Genomic DNA, 21,230 nt, shown 5'->3' with positions numbered 1-21,230 from the left:
TAAAATCTGACAGTACTACGTTCTCGGTATTGCCATTTTCAAGTCTACGAAACGAGAGATTGCGAGATCGATCCCCGGATGGAGTAATAGTCTACGCGAAGATTTAATAGAAGAGAACATGTGAAAAGCCTTTTCTCCTATCTCATCTGATGTTAGTTTCTGGCAGAGAACAAACATGTATTGCCACGGAATTCCAAAACATGTTTATATCAATAGAGCGTCAATACTTTTTCCTAAATAATGATGAAAAATGATGTGAAATGTGTTGCATATGTGACATTATCCACGTACGTATAATTTTATTTTATACGAAACATTTATAGCAGACAGAAACATTACGTACGCCATCAGTTTGGGTCAGACTACAATCTCGAAAAACGCTTGGAGGATCATGCACTTTATTCAGATTGAGATGTAATCAAATACTCCTGTTTTACTTGTGTTCTATATCATCTGTCATCTATTTAGTTAAAGGAAAAATGAAATAATTATTATCAAAACTTAGATTTCAACGCAAAACCGCACAATATTTAAAACCTCAGAAAAAACCCTACTATGTTCATGCAGTGACAGTTTGAACTGTTCTTTTTTTTGCGTATTAAAACACATTTTTCCAAGAAAGTTCATACTTTGCCTTAATTAAGCTTCGTAATGCGGCAAATAAATTTTCATTTCGATGAAATATGTTGCAGATGGTATTATAGATTGTTATAAAATATTCAAATTTATTCAATGTTTTAAAATAGATTTACGCATGCATGTTTAAATTCAACGAAATTTATTATATTTTTTTTAAACATAAAACCACAACATCTCATTTCGATATATTTAAAACAACCGTAGAAACACGCTTTATTAATACTTGATTTAATGACGGATTAGCAAGAAAATGACTCACCATTTTAACAATGATACTCAGGGCCATCTTCCCTCCACATCTGATTCATAAGTGGAAACAGAGTGCGTTTATTTAATTTATGACTAAACACATGGTACGGTTTGTATTTATACATTTTGGTGTCTAACCTTCTGATATACAGTTGGCCATAAGGTATACGGTTAAAATATAGTAGTTATCAAATCAGTAGCTTGACTTGATCTGGGACGTTGCATCCGGCTAGAGAGTTTTTTTGTCAAGCCTGGGTCGTACCAGACGTGCGGAAACCGACTGTGATTTGGTCTTATGAAATCCACGAATTGATCCCAGAACAAACTACTATTGTTATAACCCCTTCAAACTATGGACCAGCGAATTATATAAGGAGTCATGCCATAGTTTTGATTTTTGAGGGGCAATCTGTTCATTAAGCGTATATCATATGCATACAATTCCAAAAAGCGTATACTCTACACATAACAACAACTTTTTAAGAAATAGAATGCAACCAAGGAAGAAAATAGCAAACTCTGCTTGATTCAGTCTGTTCATGATAGGTAATGGAAAGTGCAACACCCCTCACGCCCGCTAACACCGGCTTATGCGGATATCTATTAAATGGACTCCATTCTCTCAAAGGGACAGAAATTACAACTACACTGAATCAAAGCACGGGGAGACTTTTTACTACCGCCACACGGCACTAAAAGACTGCTGTTAATTTTTAAGAAGATCCGTTGGTAGCATACAATGCAACCAAACAAAGTGATAGCAGACTTAGATTGACTGAGTCTGTTCATGAGAGGCAATGGAAAGTGCAACACCCGTCAAATCTACAGTTGAAAAAAAATCTTCAAGCTTCTGTCCGACCTAGATGACAGCGTTGTACTGTGTCAATATTTACACAGGTAATTACTTCTTATATTTTATTAGATATTACACAAATGTACCGCCTATTTCTTCAGATTAAGAGCTATGAAGTATTGAATTGTGCAGCAGGTCAAACATTTCTGAAACGTAAAACGGTGTGTTTGACAATGTAATCAATAATTGATAACTGCTATAAAGATTATCTAGATAAAAGATACAAAAACGACGTTATGTGTGCGTGGGTTATCTAAGCATACTAAAAGTAAGTTTAAGAAAATAAAAAAGAATATTTATCTTGGCTATTATGAAACCTTTTGGAGCAGATAAGTAACGTACAACCATGATTTGGGTAATCGTAACAAATAATGGTTGAAACATACTTTAATACAACATGAAGATAAATTGGAACTTAAAAGGACATTTTAAACTTAAAATGCATTCTTGTTGACTGCAAATTTGTAATGGACAGTCGGTTTTTCAGAGCGGGCGCTCAAACTTTCAATGACATCACATCCCTGTTCTACTGTCACATATAACCTTATTTACGACGAAGCGTTGGATACAGACACCGTAGTTTCATATATTTTTCGATTCAGGCCATACGCAGATCGACGTAAAAAAGCCTCGAATTCAGAACAAATAAGGAATATCTATATAAAAAGGGGTTCGTCTTGATACAGCGCGAAAAAAACAAAACAAAAAAAAACAAAAAAAAACGCTAAAGCTTTACGCGGAGGCCCACAGGAATATAATGTCATCCCATTGGGGTACCGTCTAACATTCTATCTGTATTTTTTCTTTTCCTTCCGATCTGAAACTACTTCCTACACCGCTGATTAGGTACATTTATCAGCTACTTGCCGGGTATGTTATACTTCGAGCATCCCTACCCAATGTGAAACGAGTGATATAAACTGTCTATAACCATTGACTTTAGAAGACAGGACATACGAATACCGTAAAATTAGCTTTTTATCATTTAATATTTCAACAACTATGGTAGGGAATAAACGGTGTCATACACGCAAGTGTGTAGTATAAATATAGGCATAGAGAGAATACAATAAAACATCAGTTTTCTTTTTATATCAAGTGCCTCGTCATTCGGTACGGTCTTTTGTAAACCCATTACAATACATGGAGAAATCGTGGATGCACAGCGACAAATTTGTTAAGATATTTCATGTTTTGTGTCGCTAAGCCTATTCAAATATAGAGACACTCCGCTATCAGTTACATTTGATAAATTGTAACTTACATAATCGTGGATTACATTGTTTGTCAGCTTGTGAAAAATATGCACCATTTGAAGAAACGAAAGAAGACTGACATATCGTCCCCTTAAAGCAAAAAGGTACCATGTGCTGATATTTAAAGAAGGTTAAGGCACCTTTTTACATTAAGGGGGAGATATGATACATGCTTAACAATGGCATATCTATCTTTACAATCAGTCGGGTTTACAAACATTCTTTTAAAGTATTTCAGTGCAATAATATCGATATATTTAAGCTACCTTGTTCTCGGCAATAGTAAGCTATTAAATAAAGTTATGCTGGAGAAAATATGTGAGTATTGATTTTCTAAACCTGGCAATTAGACCCGTTAAGACCAATGGCAGACCCTGAGACTGCCAAACGATATGTATCGATTTAGATCATCGGGCAAGGAGAGCAGCTTAAAAGGCTGATCACTACCAAATAGAATGTAAGCCTCCGCAGGTCTAGTCACAAGTAGTCCAAATATAAATAGTACTAATCTTTTTTCCTTTCCTAGTGCATTTTCTCGGCAGCAACGTGCTTACTTTTACCCTACCGCGTTTCAGTATGTATCACTTTGCATTCTTTTGAAATCAGCATGTTCCTATTGCATGCTAGATAAAAATGGCGGCGTAAGAATTTAATGTCACGAAAAGAGAAATTGAAAGAAGCGAAAAGTAGTAAATTCAGCGGGTTGTATTTAACGAACTGTAGTTTTCTTATATAAAAGTTAACACCCCATTTTCTTTTTGTTTTTCTAAAGTAGCGATCTAGTTCTTTATGGGAATATAAGTCTCTGAAAATCTGATATGCTAGAAAATGTCGAAAAACCGTTATGAAGTGAGGGAATTTTATATGAAATAAAGAACAGCTGGATTTAGTGGTGTTCAGCCTAAAAGCTAAATTGAGCCGCGTCATGAGAAACCAACATAGTGCGTTTGCGACCAGCATGGATCCAGACCAGCCTGCGCATCCGTTCGCTTTCAAAGCCTACTGCAATTAGAGAAACCGTTAGCGAACAGTATGGATCCTGACCAGACTGCGGGGATGCACAGGCTGGTTTGGATCCATGCTGGTCGCAAACGCATTATGTTGGTTTACTCATGGCGCCGCTCAATTACTGAATGAACGTACCATCACTACAGCTCGAAATGTTTACAGCTTAACCCTTACCCTGCTACAATGAACTTGACCATCTTTTAATTTGGACAGTATCATTCACTGTTAAAATGGGTGCTTACCAAAAAGATATTGACTGAATGGCGAACAGTGCAGATCTTCATCAACACAAAGGCAGAATCAGTCGTGTCCAGCAATATAAGGGTTAGGCGTGAATTGCATACATCATATACTAGTAGACCATTGCTGTTTGTGATTTTCGTGTGTCTTATATACTTGATTAAAGATTATACTGGTCACGAAAAATGATGAACTTTTATCATATTTAAAATTTAACAACACTCCGATTTTGACAGTTCTAATTCAGTGTCAGTTTGAAACCATAGCAATTATTTAAATGCAGTGTGCATGTCTTGTAAAGGGTTTAACCTGAAGAACTATATGTAATAAAATCTATAAGAAGAGCCTTTGAGACACATAAAATAAACAAAATATTACACCATACACGGTAGAAGTATAAGGTACAGACCAATTTTTTTTTTTCAAAAACGTCTGTAGAAATCTGTACTTCTTCTTTTGTATGTATGGTAAATTACATCAAACGAGTGCAAATAAGTATATAGATTTAATACCTGAACTATGCATGAATGGTAGCTGGAATAGATATCAGGTGATCTTATCATTAAACGCTGAAGAGTCATTTCCCTGGTGTCATATTTATTAAACTATTCAACAGTTTCTCTAGTGACAACGCCATAGGCTAAACCTCTTATCTATGACATCTTGGGTTCATATTTAAATGTTCATAAAAGCATTTCAGTCATAAATGTTGTCAGTACAAACGAAGGTAGAGAATGGGTTCTAACCACTTCTGTTATGTTTTGCACTCTCCAGTGTACATGTATAAAATTCTTATAAAATAAACTAATATCAAAATAAGCATAAGTAGTCACGGTTTAAAACAACTTCAGAAATAGGTACAAAAATGACCCAAATTTTTGCCAGCACTGTGGCATTATAAAGTGTGCATGTAGCATGCTCAAAAAATACCTATACCCTATTACATGTCAAGCCAAATGGCTGAACATTCATCTCCTACCCCTACCCTACTACCCCCTATCAAACTACCCCTCCACCCACCCTCCCCCTACCATACTACCCCTCCCCCACCATACTACCCCCTACCATACAAGTCTGAAGTATGTTATCGTAAAAATCATGAATACAAAGCGTATTAACAGTTCACAAGATGTGGACTGTGTACGGTGTCACTTACTGTTTGATCACGGCTCTTAATCACGATAAACGAGGAAACGAATGTGATCAATCTTAGACATTTATAAAGAAATGGTTTACAGGCTAGATATTTTACAAATCCTGATTTAACAATGTATAACTCGCAATCAGGACAAGTTTCCTGCATGTTTGATTTTGTATTTTGCTGATATGACTTTTCTTCTATTGTCTTTGAAGACGGTAATTCAGATATTAAATTAACCTGCGTATTTTCTTGACAGTGTTTGTGGTATATGTTATAAATGCAACACTGTTTCAAAAAGAATTATAGATGCAACATTGTTTCAAAAACATTCAGAAACTATAAATGAGCCGTGCCATGAGAAAATCAACATAGTGGGTTTGCGACCAGCATGGATCCAGACCAGCCTGCGCATCCGCGCAGTCTGGTCAGGCTCCATGCTGTTCGCTTTTAAAGCCTATTGGAATTGAAGAAACTGTTAGCGAACAGCATGGATCCTGACCAGACTGCGCGGATGCGCAGGCTGGTCTGGATCCATGCTGGTCGCACACCCACTATGTTGGTTTTCTCATGGCACGGCTCAAATGTATTTAGAGTATAAACTTTTTGCTGGTCCATATAGTTGACTTTTGTGAATAGTTATGATGTTTGGATGATGTTTTATATAGATTTAGAATACATCTGATGTGCATAAGGGTTTTGGGGGTTGTAGAGGGTGGAGGGGGTAATAGTTTCAGTCAGGCCACGCGCCGTGCACCTGTGGTTCAATGGGGCCAAAGACTATGAGAAACAAACTATGCGGCGGCTGATGATTTTGGCCTTCAGCTGACCTTCAACCATCAGGGAGGTAAATTACGTAATAACCAGGTAAACTACAATTCAACTGAAACTAAAACTACAAAAACATCTCAGTGTAAAATAAATACATATATTTTATTTGCTTGTTGTATTATGAGGCCCATTAGAGCGTATGATCATGGTCATATTTACATTTTAAACCAGACTAATGTAGAGTTTTGGTGGTGAAACATAATTGTGTATTTTACATCAGGCTAAAGTCAACACAGGCATTAACTTCGCTGGTATTTGACCTAAAGCCCAATTACGTTCTAACTTCTAACCCTTATATTTATTATAATTAAGTAAATTAAACTATTAGAAGTTTAAGTAAACCGTTAAGTAAACAAAAATACAAACCCTGTAATAAAATCCATGTTTCAATCCATTTCACTGACGAGCATAACTTAAGAATATGTATGCGGAAAACGCACTTGACACGACAAAAAATACCGTTCCTTTTTAACACTGGGTTCAAGTCAAGCGTGCGTTCAAGGTTTAACTTAAGTGAATATTTACCATATAAATATAAAATATAAACTATTGAGTATTTTTGTTTATGCTCACCCGCGAAAACTAGTATATACTGAGCAAACGGTTCAACAGTTCAATGTTATTTGTTAAAAAAAAAAGTTTAGCCCTTAAACATATCATCAAAACTATAAACGTTCAATTTTGACCTCGTATTTGAATTTAATGTATTCAAACCTTGCTATTCTCAATTTGTGTCGACATGTCACAGGTAAAATGTCTTACTTAAAATTCTAGAATAATCCTGTTATCTTTTTAAGCCTCAAACATAGTATCTAAACTTGAAATAAATCTTCCCTTTGACAAGTAATTTTAATTTTAAACGGCATCAGTGATTCTTAACTCCATATTATTACAAATATTGATGGTCGAACATTTAATCGTTTAAGAAATCCCCTAACAATTTAACACATTTGAAAAGCACGTAATATTATCTTAATCTGTTAAGTGCATTGTACACTAGCGCGTTGTTGTTAATGGAGTAGAATATACACTACATTATCTAAATGCCGTATTTCCGCGACTGTACCCAAAGATAAAAGTATTGACATGACACGCAACTTTATTGTACAGGTATTCAGTCCTTCCATTTTCGCAGTGTCAAGTCACAAAATTGATCTATAATTTGTCTGTATCAATATGATAATAACTCTGCCATAGGCAAGAACGTATTCCTTTATAATGTCGGTCTCGATTTTTCGAACGTTAACACTTAAGATGTGTACTAAAATATATAAACATAAAACCATACAAGGCTATTCATCAAAACAATTTCAACGGTTTTATATATTACCATCAATTATACTACGGCTACCTGAGCTTGTTGAATATTAACCTTTAGCATGCTAGGTAAATTGTTGTCTGCTGGCAATGTCGTCTGCTAAAATTGTAAAGTTCATTCAATTTGCTCCAAAAATGGAAGAAATATTGTCAGAGTAGCAAACAGCTTGGAACCTGATCAGACGCCGATTTAATCGGCGTCTGATCTGGTTCCAAGCTGTTTGCAAAGGCTGTTAAATTCGCCTGCAGCAGGCTAAGGGTTAATAAGACGCATGCCTGAGTAACTTTTAAAATTATTTTACATACAACATGAATTTCAATTAATGTAGCTTTTATTACCCATTGCAAATGTATTTATGTACAAAAAAAAAAGACTCCTTACGACAAACAAAAAGTGTGTTCTCCTTTGATCCATAGAAACTGTAACCGAAAATGTCTTTATCAGCCTTAAGCCGTACTCGATCTTTCTAACCTTTTGAAATATGATGTAAGGTTTTACCTTCAAAAGTCATGTGCACGCATTCAAATTGTGTGTTTATGCATATCTGACAGTTATTGCATTCCACTATTGAATATTAAACAATGATTTTTTTTCTAAGTGAAATTTTAATAGATAGTTATGTAAGTATCAATTGTGAACAATGTAATAAATATTCATGTCATGATAAAGGAACAGTCGAGCGACATACAGAAACGCGGTGGATATGCAACATAAAGAACTGAAAGTAAGTACAGGTAATTGTATCTGCGTGCGATAATTAGTCGAATTTCTGCCATTATCACCTTTCGACTATAAAATATTCATTTTGACCATTTGTCGCTTTAAAGGCTTCGACAAACTGTCACAGTAGACCTTATGTCATAATCGACTAACGGTCGAATTCGACCAAATGTCTTTCGACGAGTTGTCGTGCACCGTTATTTTTGGACAGGACCATATGTGATATCAATTATGCATATAATTTCTCTCCATTACAATCGTATGGACATAATTAACATATTCTAGGCCATCAACATAAGAGCAAAACAATTCAGATCTTTGATTTATCTTCCGCGTATAGCGAAGAAAATGCCTTACAAGTCATATCAGGTCATATCAAAACAGAACAAACATTTATTTATGTCTAATCCGAACCTTTACAGTTCATCGTTAAATATAAACAAATGTTATCTAACAATAATGGAGCCACAACATGAGAAAACCAACATAGTGCATTCCAGTGCTCTGTCTGTTGTTTTTCTTTCTCCTTTTTTTAATTGCTAAGCGTAATACATCCATACATGCAGGAAGGTCCATATTATATATATGGGACCACTGTTTGAGGTCACACCCGAAAGTGTATATTTAGCATATTTTTATATCGAGAACTCAGATTCCAGAGTGACTTGGACCCTGACCTTTAATATGTTTAAGTTAGTACATTTCTCCTCTTACATATTTATGAAGGACTATTTTTCTTTTAATGTTTTATCTTTTCATATGTGAATAGAAACACATCTCTTTGACGAGGTTCATTGCATTATCATAGTCAGTTTGGTGTAACAGATAACGTTCCCATAAACATAAAATGATAACAAATATGCTCAAAAGTGTCCAAAATGATAGGATTGGAAGAATAAAAATTGATTTATACTACTTCGCTATGTTACTGTTGAGCTCATAATCATTTTGAGAGGCCTCGGCGACCGAGTGGTTAATGTCGCTGACTTTAAATCACCTACCCCTCACCGACGTGGGTTCGAGCCTCACTCGGGGCGTTGACTTCTTCATGTGAGGAAGCCATCCAGCTGACTTACAGAAGGTCGATGGGTCTACCCAAGTGCTCCTCCGTGATGAAATATTAAGAAGAGAGGCACATGGGGTCTTCCTCTATACCGCCAAAAGCTGTAGTCTCCATATAACCCATAACTGTGCCGGTGTGACAAAAAAAAACCCCCAAAAAACAACAAAACCAAAACATAATCATGTTGGATAATCTAGGCTATTTGTCTGCTAATATTGCATTTGCTATAGTACAAAATAGATCCATTGTCTTAGGGACGCCATACAATATTGCTTCATCAGCATATAATTCCGGTGGAATTAAATGAATTTCAATGACTGGAACCCTTGCAAATATTTAACATATATTATCAATCACGCAACAAATGCAACCACGATAATTTAATTCACGTAGGAAGCTTTGATCCACCCCACCCTTATTCTGGTACTAATGCCCCCGTTTCTCTGCAAGGTTCTGTTTACATTTATTGATCAAGGTTCTCAAAACGTTCGGAACGTAGTTTGTTCTATTCTATTTATAGTTACTTGCGAATTTCACCTTTGATGTCTTAATGATGCTCTAATTGCTTCGTCGTTCTCGTTATAAATCTAACTCTGAAGAAGCCGGACGTTTCTTAAGTAGAGCTGACGAACAGTTCGAACTTTAAGCGGTGTTCATATAACTTCCTCTCTGACAAAGACATATGTTGCCATCACTTATAACGTGACTCGCCTGTCACACAACAAGGCGCAGCTGGTAAAGGTAATGTTATTTGACCTTTTTGGTCTCAAACAGTTTTACAAAACATTGTTTATTGTGTTATTACTGAATTTTAATCAATAACCGTATTCATTTATGTTTTCGCTCGTAATATGATATCATATCAGAATTGATCTGATGACTGTTTTCTTAAAGGCTAGAACCATTTCTTAGAAAATTAACCTTTCATAGGCAAAACCTTATAATATGTTATATAGAGTAAGATCCAGATATTTTCATACGGAAGCGTTTTAGGGCCATATGTAGTTATAGACTTCTGCAAACCCTAAATATAGGTTGATCATCAACAACACACTTACCACTGCTGCTATTAACGCGAGTGAAAATATGAACATTTTCTCACTTCTCAGTTCACGAGAAACAAACAAATTTTCTTTTTATTTTATGTTTAATTACGTTGAGAAATGCATTTTGCACCAAATTTTAATTTCAGCGCGGGAAATTGTCGCGCGTAAACGAACATGACGTCAGACGTGTTGTGACGTTAGAAAGATGCGCACGACATAAAGTTCCATTTTGTTTTATTTCTAGCTGCATAACGTTATGAAATTCTCATTCAGTAAAATAATTTGAATCGAGAAATATACTATAAAGAACAAAGTGCGGCTACAATTTTTGTCCTGTTTTAAGGAAATAATTTAAAATTTATACACAATGAACAAGTAGATATAGATCGGCAAAGCTATAGGCCTACAGTGAGTGATATGCAGTGAGTGATCTGGTTTATATCTCACTGATAAAACACAGTATTCCATCAGCATAAAATAAAATTTATAAGTAGAATGACAACTTTCTATCGTTGGCGATGAAAAAGCATTGGTTCCCATCCGAAAATTATTTGACGCACGAACGGACACATGGAAATTTTAGAAAACATCAGATGGGAACATACGTTGGTATACAGGCGACGCCTCATACGCACTGATTATGAGAAACTGACGCCAGTTGCCATAATGAAGAATGTTAAAAATAGGCTACACGAACTGTTATAATCTTTCTACGAGAATATAAATCTTTTCTTCTTTTTTTTTAATATTTTCTGTTATTAAATTAATCTATTATTGCTTCACGATAAGATATCCGCTACCTATTTTACCTTATACTTCTTCCTTTTCTCCGTTTTTGTCCGCATCTCTTACAAGTGCAGTCTCCAATTCTAAAATATTTTCCATTTTCCCTAAAGTTTTCCTCAAGTCTCCTTCCAAAACGCTGACCCATTTCAACGAAATGTAAGAAAATCCACTGTTTTTAATAATTGCTTATTCAAAGCTGAGCTTTACCTTACTCCTGACCTAGGTATCTATATCTCTGACTTGCCCTTTTGTACATAATGTCTAGCTAATATATCGCCATAAAGAGTCTGATATTGAAAAGTAATAAAATACGCGAGCTAAATGGCATTTCTGAGAATCAGGTGTCGCTATGTAGGATTTATTACGAAGTAACCTTTAAAATATTATCAAACTCTGTAAATCAACTGTTTCACGCGAACTATATTCCTGAACTGGCTACGGTAGAATCTCGATTTAGCAGACATGCAAAACATCATATGAGCCGCGTCATGAGAAAACCAACATAGTGCATTTGCGACCAGCATCGATCCAGAACAGCCTGCGCATCCGCACAGTCTGGTCAGGATCCATGTTGTTCGCTAACGGTTTCTCTAATTGCAATAGGCTTTGAAAGCGAACAGCATGGATCCTGACCAGACTGCGCGGATGCACAGGCTGTTCTGGATCCATGCTGGTCGCAAACGCACTATGTTGGTTTTCTCATGGCGCGGCTCAATTTAGCTTTTAAAGCCTATTGCAATTAGAGAAACCGTTAGCTGGTGCGCAGGCTGGTCTGGATCCATGCTCGTTGCAAATGCAATATGCTGTTTTTTTCATGGTGCGGCTCATTTGTTATTTTGCCTTTATATATCAAAAAGCACTTAATACTTCCTTGAAATGTTACGTTTTCTTAGAAAAATATGTTGTCGAAATCATATGAAAATTTCAATAAAATCAAACAATAACATCATAAAGATTTACTTAGTTTTTGAAAAGTCACAAAAACACACAAATTTACTAGCAAGAAAAAGTTAGAAAGGGGGGATTAAAAAGACAAATAAAAAATAAAGTCGTTTTCGTGCTTTATTGATATGTGCACATAGTGTTTAGGCATTTTCTTTTAAAAAATAAAATCTGATTCCCTGTATTTTTATGAGTTATGTTTAACCGTTTTCTAAAAGCAGCATTTATGTGTATTTTTGTGGCTTTTAGATTAAAAGTGGATTGTAGTATATCTAGTAAGATATTAAAATCATACCTTTGCGTGACTCCATTTTTTAAAAGTCTACATTACTGTTAGCCTAACAATAAGTTGATTTATCTGTATATGCTTAACATTTAGCCTGCTAAATTTCTAAAATGAACTGGTCCATCATTCAATTTGGGCAGAACCATTCATTATTTGAAGGGGTGTTCACTGAAATTTACTGACTGAATAGCGAACAGTGCAGACTATTATCAGCATGAATGTGCAGGCTGATTTTGGTCTGTACTGGTTGCAAAGGCTTAATCACTTGCCGCCAGCAGACTAAAGGTTAACCGTTAGCCTGCTGGCGGCGAGTTATTCTGCCTTTGCGACCAGTGTAGACCAAGATTAGCGTGCACATCAGTGCAGGCTAATCATGGTCTGCACTGTTCGCTATTCAGTCAGTAAATTTTCAGTGAACACCCCTTCAAATAATAAATGGTACTGCCCACATTGAGTGATGAACCAGCCCATTTTAGAAATTTAGCAGGCTAAAAAATACGTTCAGTGTTTTCTACGATTTTGGCAAAATAGCATTGGTAAATGCAGGTTTCTTTGCATTGACAGGTGACTGAACTTGAAATGCCATCTATTTCAATATTATAGCTTTATCATAAAAGCTAATGAAATACAGACTATTATTTTACTGTCTGGTAAAAAATAAATAAATTAAACTTCCAAGAAGCAAAAATATTATTAACTGCATTTTATTACTGTCTGGCAAAACATGGCACCAATGAAATAAAGGTTTGTGTTTTTGTATTTAATCAACAATATTCACGATCATGTTTTTGCAAGTTATAGAAAAGAACTAAATACTGGCCGTCATTAAAGATGTTGGATCAGAATGTTGTTTTTATTTCTGCCCTCAAGATCTCTACGAAGAAAGTATATAAAATAATCCGAAATCGAAAAGAGTAGTTTTCAGGAAAATTTACCCTAGTCTGTAACGACATAATATAGATTTTCAACTTGAATTTCATTTCAATATCGATAACATTTTCCAGTGCTCCTATATAAGAATAAACAAAAGGTGGCCTTTGAACGTAAAGATATCTATCTCATCTGTAGACAAAATAGATGAAATTACACTCGGTCTGTTCCTTAGTAACAGGAGTAAATATTTGCGCATGCGCACTTTACGTAGAGCAAAAAGATGTATTAAAACTACGTTAGCCGCGGTACATCCGATCTTTCGAAGGAGTCAAATTGTGTTGTTCACTTTGAAGTAAACTGTTTAAATAAAATAATCCGTGGCATATTTTATACCACCCGAAAGTCTAAAGCATATTAAAATGTAGATTGACTAGCTTTAAAAAAGATTAAAAGTAACGGTTTTTATTTAGGGTTGACTGTCAGGGAAAATGACTTTTAGTATTTTCTTTATATATACATAATTCCAGTGATGCAGATATTCCTGTAAGATGGGGTGCACCTATTAACCTACGTCCTAGTAATAGATGTATGTTATAGAAATATTCCCTGTCTTCCTATACATGGGAAAAGCCCTGCTACGCTGAATTGTCGTTGTAACGCATTTTGTTACACGGGTGCTTAAACATGCGCAGTACGTACTAAGTTACTTGGTCGTGAACTCTGCCCTTTCGTTGTATTTTTCTTCAAGATGAGTCTGCTGGGAAAATTTCTTTCTATGCAGAATTCGGTTCACATTACTTAGAAAGGTTAACCCTTAAAACACAGACATTGTTCTAAGATGCGTTTAAACATATTTTTTTATCATCAAATGTTAAATTTGTTCTGTCCAGTGTATTTGCGCCATTAGAGTGTTAATTGATGTTTTCAATGGGTGAACGTTAAATAAAAGTGTCGTGTTGTCGCCCTTTCGTGCTTTCTCCAGGGAAACCTAGCCACACAATATATCAGCAATTAGGCTACCAAAATGCAATGCATCAAAGTCTCTCCCCCACCCCCTTTATTAACGACATTTAATTTTTTGTCATCATAATATATACATGAGGTAAAATATGGCATTTTATGTTGAGCCATGAGGTAAATCTCTTATCCGATATGACCAAGATTGAAGCTAACTTGCAGTGTCTTAGCATACATGATTAAGTGAAGAAATAAGACCGACGGCTCCAAAAGCATAACCTAAAGTGCCTAGTTGTGCCAATTAATGTGTAAGTGTGTTGGAGAGAAATAGCATTACAACTCTAAACTAAACTGGTCTGAGTTGTTTTATTGCACTGATTAATATATCGCAAAACTCATTTTATTCCAAAACAAAATAGTATGCACCTTTTAGTTACAGCCAAAACTCGGCAATGCCGAGTACCAAATTACGCAAGGAAAAATTTTGGCTTTTATTTAAAACCGCGTTGTATTTTGACAAATTTTGGCGTATAAGGGAGACCACTCGAGTGATATTTTCAATTCTGCACTGTGGGGTCAATGCGATTATTCGCTAGATTCAATGAGACTATATCTGATTTATTTAAAAGTTACTGCCTTTGATCATAAAAGGTATATTGAAACTCTTTTAAATGTAATATTTCTGTGCGATTGGAAATATTTTATGGTCGTCTTGCTAAATAATTGCTTCTGAAATTTAAGTAAGACCCAGCGTGATCCTGAGCACTAAATTTCATTCACAAATCACAATGTAGGGTAGGCCTAGTTGTGAAGCAAAATAAAATGGATCAGCTATGTCCAAATAAAAAGGATATTTTTGCGACTGGAAGGCTATTTGATAGCAAGAACCCAGTTGCTAAAAAGAAAGTTTTTAGAGGACTCCTACTGTCATTTCTTACAACGTAACTCAATGGGAAACTATCAATGGCTTTTAGCTGATAACGTACTGCAAAATAAATCGTGCGTGTATTTACTCACGTATAAATGCAAATACTAAAGTACAATTACTTTTCTTTTCTGGCCTATATACTTAAACGAAGGTCGAACATGAGGACGTATTTCCGATTAAACACACCATTCAGCAAGCACACTACGGTAAAGACATAAATGATGAATTTCATCAGGGTTGATATTAGTGTCTTTGACAATTGGTCTGTCAGGTTAACTTCATCACCTACATCATTTTTACATTTGAATCTGTACCGAAGCTCTAGCATAATTGCTTGCAGCGGATACAAATCTGTTCTAACTACTATGAGCTGATTCTCTAATGAACATTTAAATACCTATACACGGTGCTTAACCAGTTTATTGGTTGCATACTTTAACAGCCTCTATGTGTTATTCCTGGTCACAAGAACGCTACGAGTGCCATACGAGCAGGTTTTCAGTCGAATTTTTGCGAACACGGACATCGTTGACTCGTACGAGCATCGTACGGATTTTTTGTACTCGTAGAGGACTCGGGAACTCGGTGAAAATGTTTCACCGAGCTCCCGAGTTCTTTACGAGCTCGTAGAGATTTTCAAGGTCGGGAGCAGCTCGCAAGAGTCCCATAGGGGAAACACAGGGCCCCGGAAAAGCTCGTAATGGCATCCCTCGGATTTTGAAAACTACGAGGCTTGCCGAAGCTCGCACGACTATCGCAAGGTCAACGTACGATGTCCGAACAGCTGACTAGCTATAAATGGACATTTCAGACGTCGCCAACTGGTTCATTTTTGTCGCAGGGACACCGTACGGACACCGTAAGAGCGCCGTACAAGCCAACGGACATCGTACAAGATATGGCCGAGCTCCTTGCGAGTCCGTACGATTTGTCTGCGATGTCCGTACGAATATCCAACGATTGAAAATCGATTTTTTTTTCAGACGTCGCCGAACTGATTTATTCTTGTCGCTCGGACACCGTACGAGTGCCGTGCGAGCGCCTTACGAACCCACGAGCACCGTACGAGATACGGCCGGGCTCCATGCGAGCTCCGCACAACTTGTCTGTGATATCCGTACGGATATCCTACGATTCCATCCTCTCAGTATCGTACGGGGCCCGTAGGTACTGTGACCAGACGCTACGATTGTAGAGTGACCGTAAGGATTCTAAAATTGGTGGACTCGTACTATTTTTAAAACCGTACGGTCATCGTACGGTTTTGTGACCAAGGCATTAAGAATAATTGTTCATTTTTTTTACAATATTTCCTTCTGCCGTAGATGCCACCTAGGAAGTCAGTTCTAAGCTTATTTATAGTCGCCACCGGTAACCCATATTGGCGACTCTTAGTAATGCTAGTCTCAGGATAGTGCAAGATACAGAAGACGCTCAAATTTCAGAAGCCTCCCCGGTTCTTTAACGTGCCAGGTGTAATGCACCCATACACGGGACTCTTATCCCAGTGTTTGTAATTTTCAGTTTGAGGAGCGGGGTCGAGCTCACGACCCCTGGTTTCGTTGTCAGACAGTGTTACCACTGGACCACTGCGTCCTCTCTTCAGAAATCAATTTAAGCGTGAATACCTTTTACTTTGTGATTAATGTCATCACATTGAAATCTGATAAATTTCTACGATGTCCTGCTTAATAATTGATATTCAAATTGAAATGGATAATCAAATTGTTTTTCTAACCATGATTACAATCAACAGCATTTTGAATTCTTAAACATAGAAAATACATAAAACATTGAATATTTGCATCAATATTTTTGTCAAGTAATGGATTAGTTCGAAGCTTTAAACTACTATATTATATAGAGGATAATTGTTGGTTTCGGTGTAATATCACGTTATAATTTCACCGAGTGGGCACCAAAAGTGATATTTTCACGAGTGGCGCAGCCACGAGTGAAAATAACAACTTTTGGTGTTCACGAGTGAAATTACCGTGATATTACATCGATACCAATAATTTTTCTGTTTATTTTATGTCTAAAACTCTACTTTTGTTGTGTTTATTTCAATAAAACGTCGAAATTTGCGGGAAATTTTATCAGGAAGCATCGCAAAGATGACGTCATTTTAACGACGTCATCGTCATATTGTTTCCGGCTTTCAGTACGCTCGGTAAACTTTTTGACGTTAATCCGGGTATCAGATTTGATAATTTTCACTGAGTGGCCAGTGAGTTTATCAGGATATAATTCACCGTTATATTTCGATAAACCACCGAAAAACATAAAATAAACTTATGTTTTGAACAGAAAATGTTTTAAACCATTTTTGGACAAGTTAGGACAACAATGCACATAGAGTCGGTTTACAATGGTGTTTGCTGTCAGATTATTTGGTGCTCTGTCAAGATAGCGCAAATAAATTTAACTGTGACAAGCATATCATAATTTCTGTAAGTACCGATAGTTTCAAGTATTTCTTAGCTAACATACACACGCGTACACGACTGGGCAGTGGCGGAAGTGCAAAATGTCGTGAGAAAAGTAAGAATTCTCTGACATTGTCCCATGATTTGACTACTATGACGTATAGGCTAAAAAATCACAGAAATGCTTTATAAAGTGTCAAAACTGCACTACCTGCGTTTGAATGGGGATATTTTTGAGAAGATATCTACAAACCATTATTAGATTGATATCACGAAAATGTTGTTAAAGTGATACTTATTGCGCAGTAGTATGCATTTAATGTATTATGCGGGTTTGGGAAATTTTGGGAAAGTATTATATATTCTAAGATTTGCGTCTGTAAGCAAATCTGAGCAGGGTTTTTATCAGAAAAATTAAGGCTCCACAATAGGATCTTTGACAGGGAACATATTGTGCCGGTCCGGATCCGAGGTTTAATGCGAGGCATCGGACTGTCGTGCGACTCCGGAAGAAAGCTTGAAATTGTACCAAGTCCATCCACCGGTCACTACACAGCTACTCACTAGCAACAAAGTGTGTGCTTAAAGCGCACTTAAAACCCGAAGACATATATTGTAGCCTTTATACGTTATTATATCTTTCAACAATTACAATATTCTAAATATTAAATAATACAAATAGAAAAGCATTTTTAATAATGATGTCTTACCTCCAATTAAGTCGTCTTTTAACGTGTTTATGTCCACATTTGTTACACGTATGGTTCTCTCCTTGTTCAGTTATTTTTTCAGTATTATCTGACTTTTTCCCAAACCGTTGACCCATTTTTTAAATGTTTGTTCAAGTTAAATCCAAGACCTCGATTAGATATTAAACACATTAATCCAATTAAGAACGTTAATCCAATTCATTTTGTAACAATATATATTCCTTTTGTTAAATTTTGCCGCACCATTTTTAAATACACTTAAATTTCTGACTGAAATCACGAGCACTTGTTCCTTAAGTAAAAACTTAAAAGTCATTGCGAGACGCCCCGCTGCAAAAAGAAGTTAAATCTCCATAAATTAACAATAACTTTTAAAGCACTTGATCCACAAAATCATCAGAATTCTCTTATCTTGTCCACCCACTCATTCAGTATGCACCATGCGGTAATCTATGTAGTTTAGGAGCACTTGATCCACAAAATCATCAGAATTCTCTTATCTTGTCCACCCACTCATTCAGTATGCACCATGCGGTAATCTATGTAGTTTAGGTGACCATCTAGTTAAATACCGCGTTCGAGTATTAGAGATCAGACTGACCTTAAGCTTGACATTTTCAAAACTGATTCAAAAGAAATATTTTTTGAAACGAAACATAACATGACGGTTGAACATTAGTCATTAATTATCAAATATTCTTATACCACAAATTCATCTTTCTTCATGCTCTATATACTTATTTTTACCGTAAATAGTAAAATATTCCCTTCTTAATTTGTCCAAATAAAATATCTAATCTAAAACCACTAACCATAAAATTTGTTGTAAACAATTTTTTTGAGATTTCATCTAATATAACCTAATTTACGATGTTCAAAATATTTCGTTTCATTTAGAATTGCAATAAATACAGTATCACCTCTCGTTTGTCCATATTTGATTTAAAAAGTACGATTATAGGTTAGAGAACACCAATTGTTTTCCCATAGACTTCCAAACGAAAACAGGGTAAGAAATCAGAATTCTGGGACGACTGCGGTGCCTGGGTAAAGGGTACATCTCCATGCTCTACATTCATAGAAAGAGACGGAAAACTCATAAACATTGTGAAGCGAGAGAATGTCTTCTGCACATTGAAACAAATGAAAAACGAAAGGGAGTTCATACCTCTTACCCCACAACCAGACAAGAATGCCATCATATGTATTCAACGAAATTACCAGTCTCTGAAAGCTTCTCCGAGTGGCGATGAACAGTTCAAGAAGAGAATTACATGGATAGAGAAATCGTATGAGATTCTGCCGGAGGTTTCAGATGAAATCGCAATTGTGGAGTATATAGGAACTTTTCCAGGTCGTGCGTATCATGGTAGGGTGAAGAATGAAAGTAAAAACATCAAATACTATAGAACTAAGCAGCATGTCCGTGAGACCCTAGAACGTCAAGTTGAAAATAGACCAGCAAAGGGCGTTGAAAGAGAAAATAACAGAACTATAAAAAGTGATTTCGATAAGCAGAGAAATGAAAAACAATTAAGAAACATGAAATTTAAACTATCAAATAAAGAATCAAGCGGGCATTCAAAGAACATCGCCGATCAAATCATTAGTGTCGAGGAAATGACGAGAAATCACCCATTCGTTCAAAGCGTGAAGCACGTAAATGGAATGAATTTCCCACTGGTAACACTGTACACACAGCAGCAAATTACTGACATAAAGAGATTCTGCGGCAAAGACAATGGTTGCGTACTAGGTGTAGATAAGACATATAACTTGGGCGAATTCCACGTTACCCCGACAGTCTACAAAGACCAGTCAGTCGTGAAACGTTCCACTGGTGACCATCCAATATGTTTTGGACCAACGCTAATACATCAGACGTCAACAACCAAAGCCTATTCGTCGTTCTTCCACGAAATAGCAGATAACTTGTCAGACAATAAAATATCTAATTTAACGATTGGTAGTGACGAGGAACTCTCATTCAAGAACTCTAGAAGTAGGTGTTTCAGTGGTTGTACACATGTGTTATGTACCAGGCATCTAAGACAGAATACAAACAAGTATATGGAGGACGTGGTGGGTATTCCCTTGAAGGACAGAAAAGAAATTTTGGAAGCCATATACGGCGAAACCGGTCTTCTAGAAAACACAGACATTGACACCTACTCCACTCGCGTAACAAACTTAAGATCGTTGTTAGCTGAAAAAGATGTGCGCACAGGAGATAAGAACTTCACTCAATATTTTGAGAACAAGTTAAGACCACTCCTTGAAAGTCATATCATTGAACCGGTGAGGAAAAGGAAAATAGAACCGACTTGGACCAACAATAACTGCGAGAGTGCGAACCACATTCTTAAGTCTGCCACCCAGTGGAAACTGTTGGATCTACCGAAATTTGTACACAAACTCTATGATATTGTAATAGGAGAACAAGAAGAAAGATGTAGAGCACTACGGGATGCAGGTAATTTCAGACTTGCAGAGCGATATACTCATAACGCTATAGAAATGGATCGGTGGTCTGCGTTGGAGGAAGATCAAAGAGAACGCAAAACAAAAAGGTTTTTATCCGACTATGGAAGATCTAAGCCGAATGAGGTAGTTTCTTCAGATGGTTCGAGAACGGCCATCAAAACACCATCAGCTGGCCGAAAACCTAATCAAAGGAAACGAAAACGTGCGGAGCGTTCCAGAACCCCATCAAAAAGTGCAAAGAGGCGGCTGTAGTTGGTAAGGGGGGGTTTATACCTCACCGGGTGTAGTACACGCCGACTGCATGTTGTCCTCTGTGATACTAATCCTGTGTGCTCAGTGAATAATGTTGATATTTAATCTGGTAATATACCATGTAAATAATGTGAATAGGTGCATATGTTGTACTTTGCTCATACCATGTTAATATAATGTTAATAGATGTATATACTGTAACATATTCAATGAGATCAATCT

The 21,230-nt window shown here is 36.4% G+C and overlaps 1 protein-coding gene across 3 annotated transcripts in view; it reads right to left on the bottom strand.

The window, feature by feature from the left end:
- LOC123554359 (cytosolic phospholipase A2-like) overlaps positions 1 to 21,230 on the bottom strand; it is a 67,128-nt gene that overhangs the window by 29,555 nt on the left and 16,343 nt on the right. Inside the window, exon 1 of one of the 3 annotated variants that reach the window (XM_045344440.2) lies at positions 18,273 to 18,502. The exons of 1 other annotated variant lie outside the window; for it this stretch is intronic. In XM_045344440.2, the coding sequence (XP_045200375.1) occupies positions 18,273 to 18,388 (116 nt within the window). In that variant the 5' untranslated portion in view covers positions 18,389 to 18,502. Of the gene's footprint in view, positions 1 to 6,580; positions 7,444 to 18,272; positions 18,503 to 21,230 lie in introns of those variants that run through there. One more of the 3 variants, XM_045344441.2, reaches the window with a different exon arrangement.

Source organism: Mercenaria mercenaria, chromosome 7 (genome assembly GCF_021730395.1).
Source record: "Mercenaria mercenaria strain notata chromosome 7, MADL_Memer_1, whole genome shotgun sequence".
Taxonomy (NCBI): Eukaryota; Metazoa; Mollusca; class Bivalvia; order Venerida; family Veneridae; genus Mercenaria; species Mercenaria mercenaria.
This window is presented reverse-complemented; position numbering and strand designations above follow the sequence as displayed.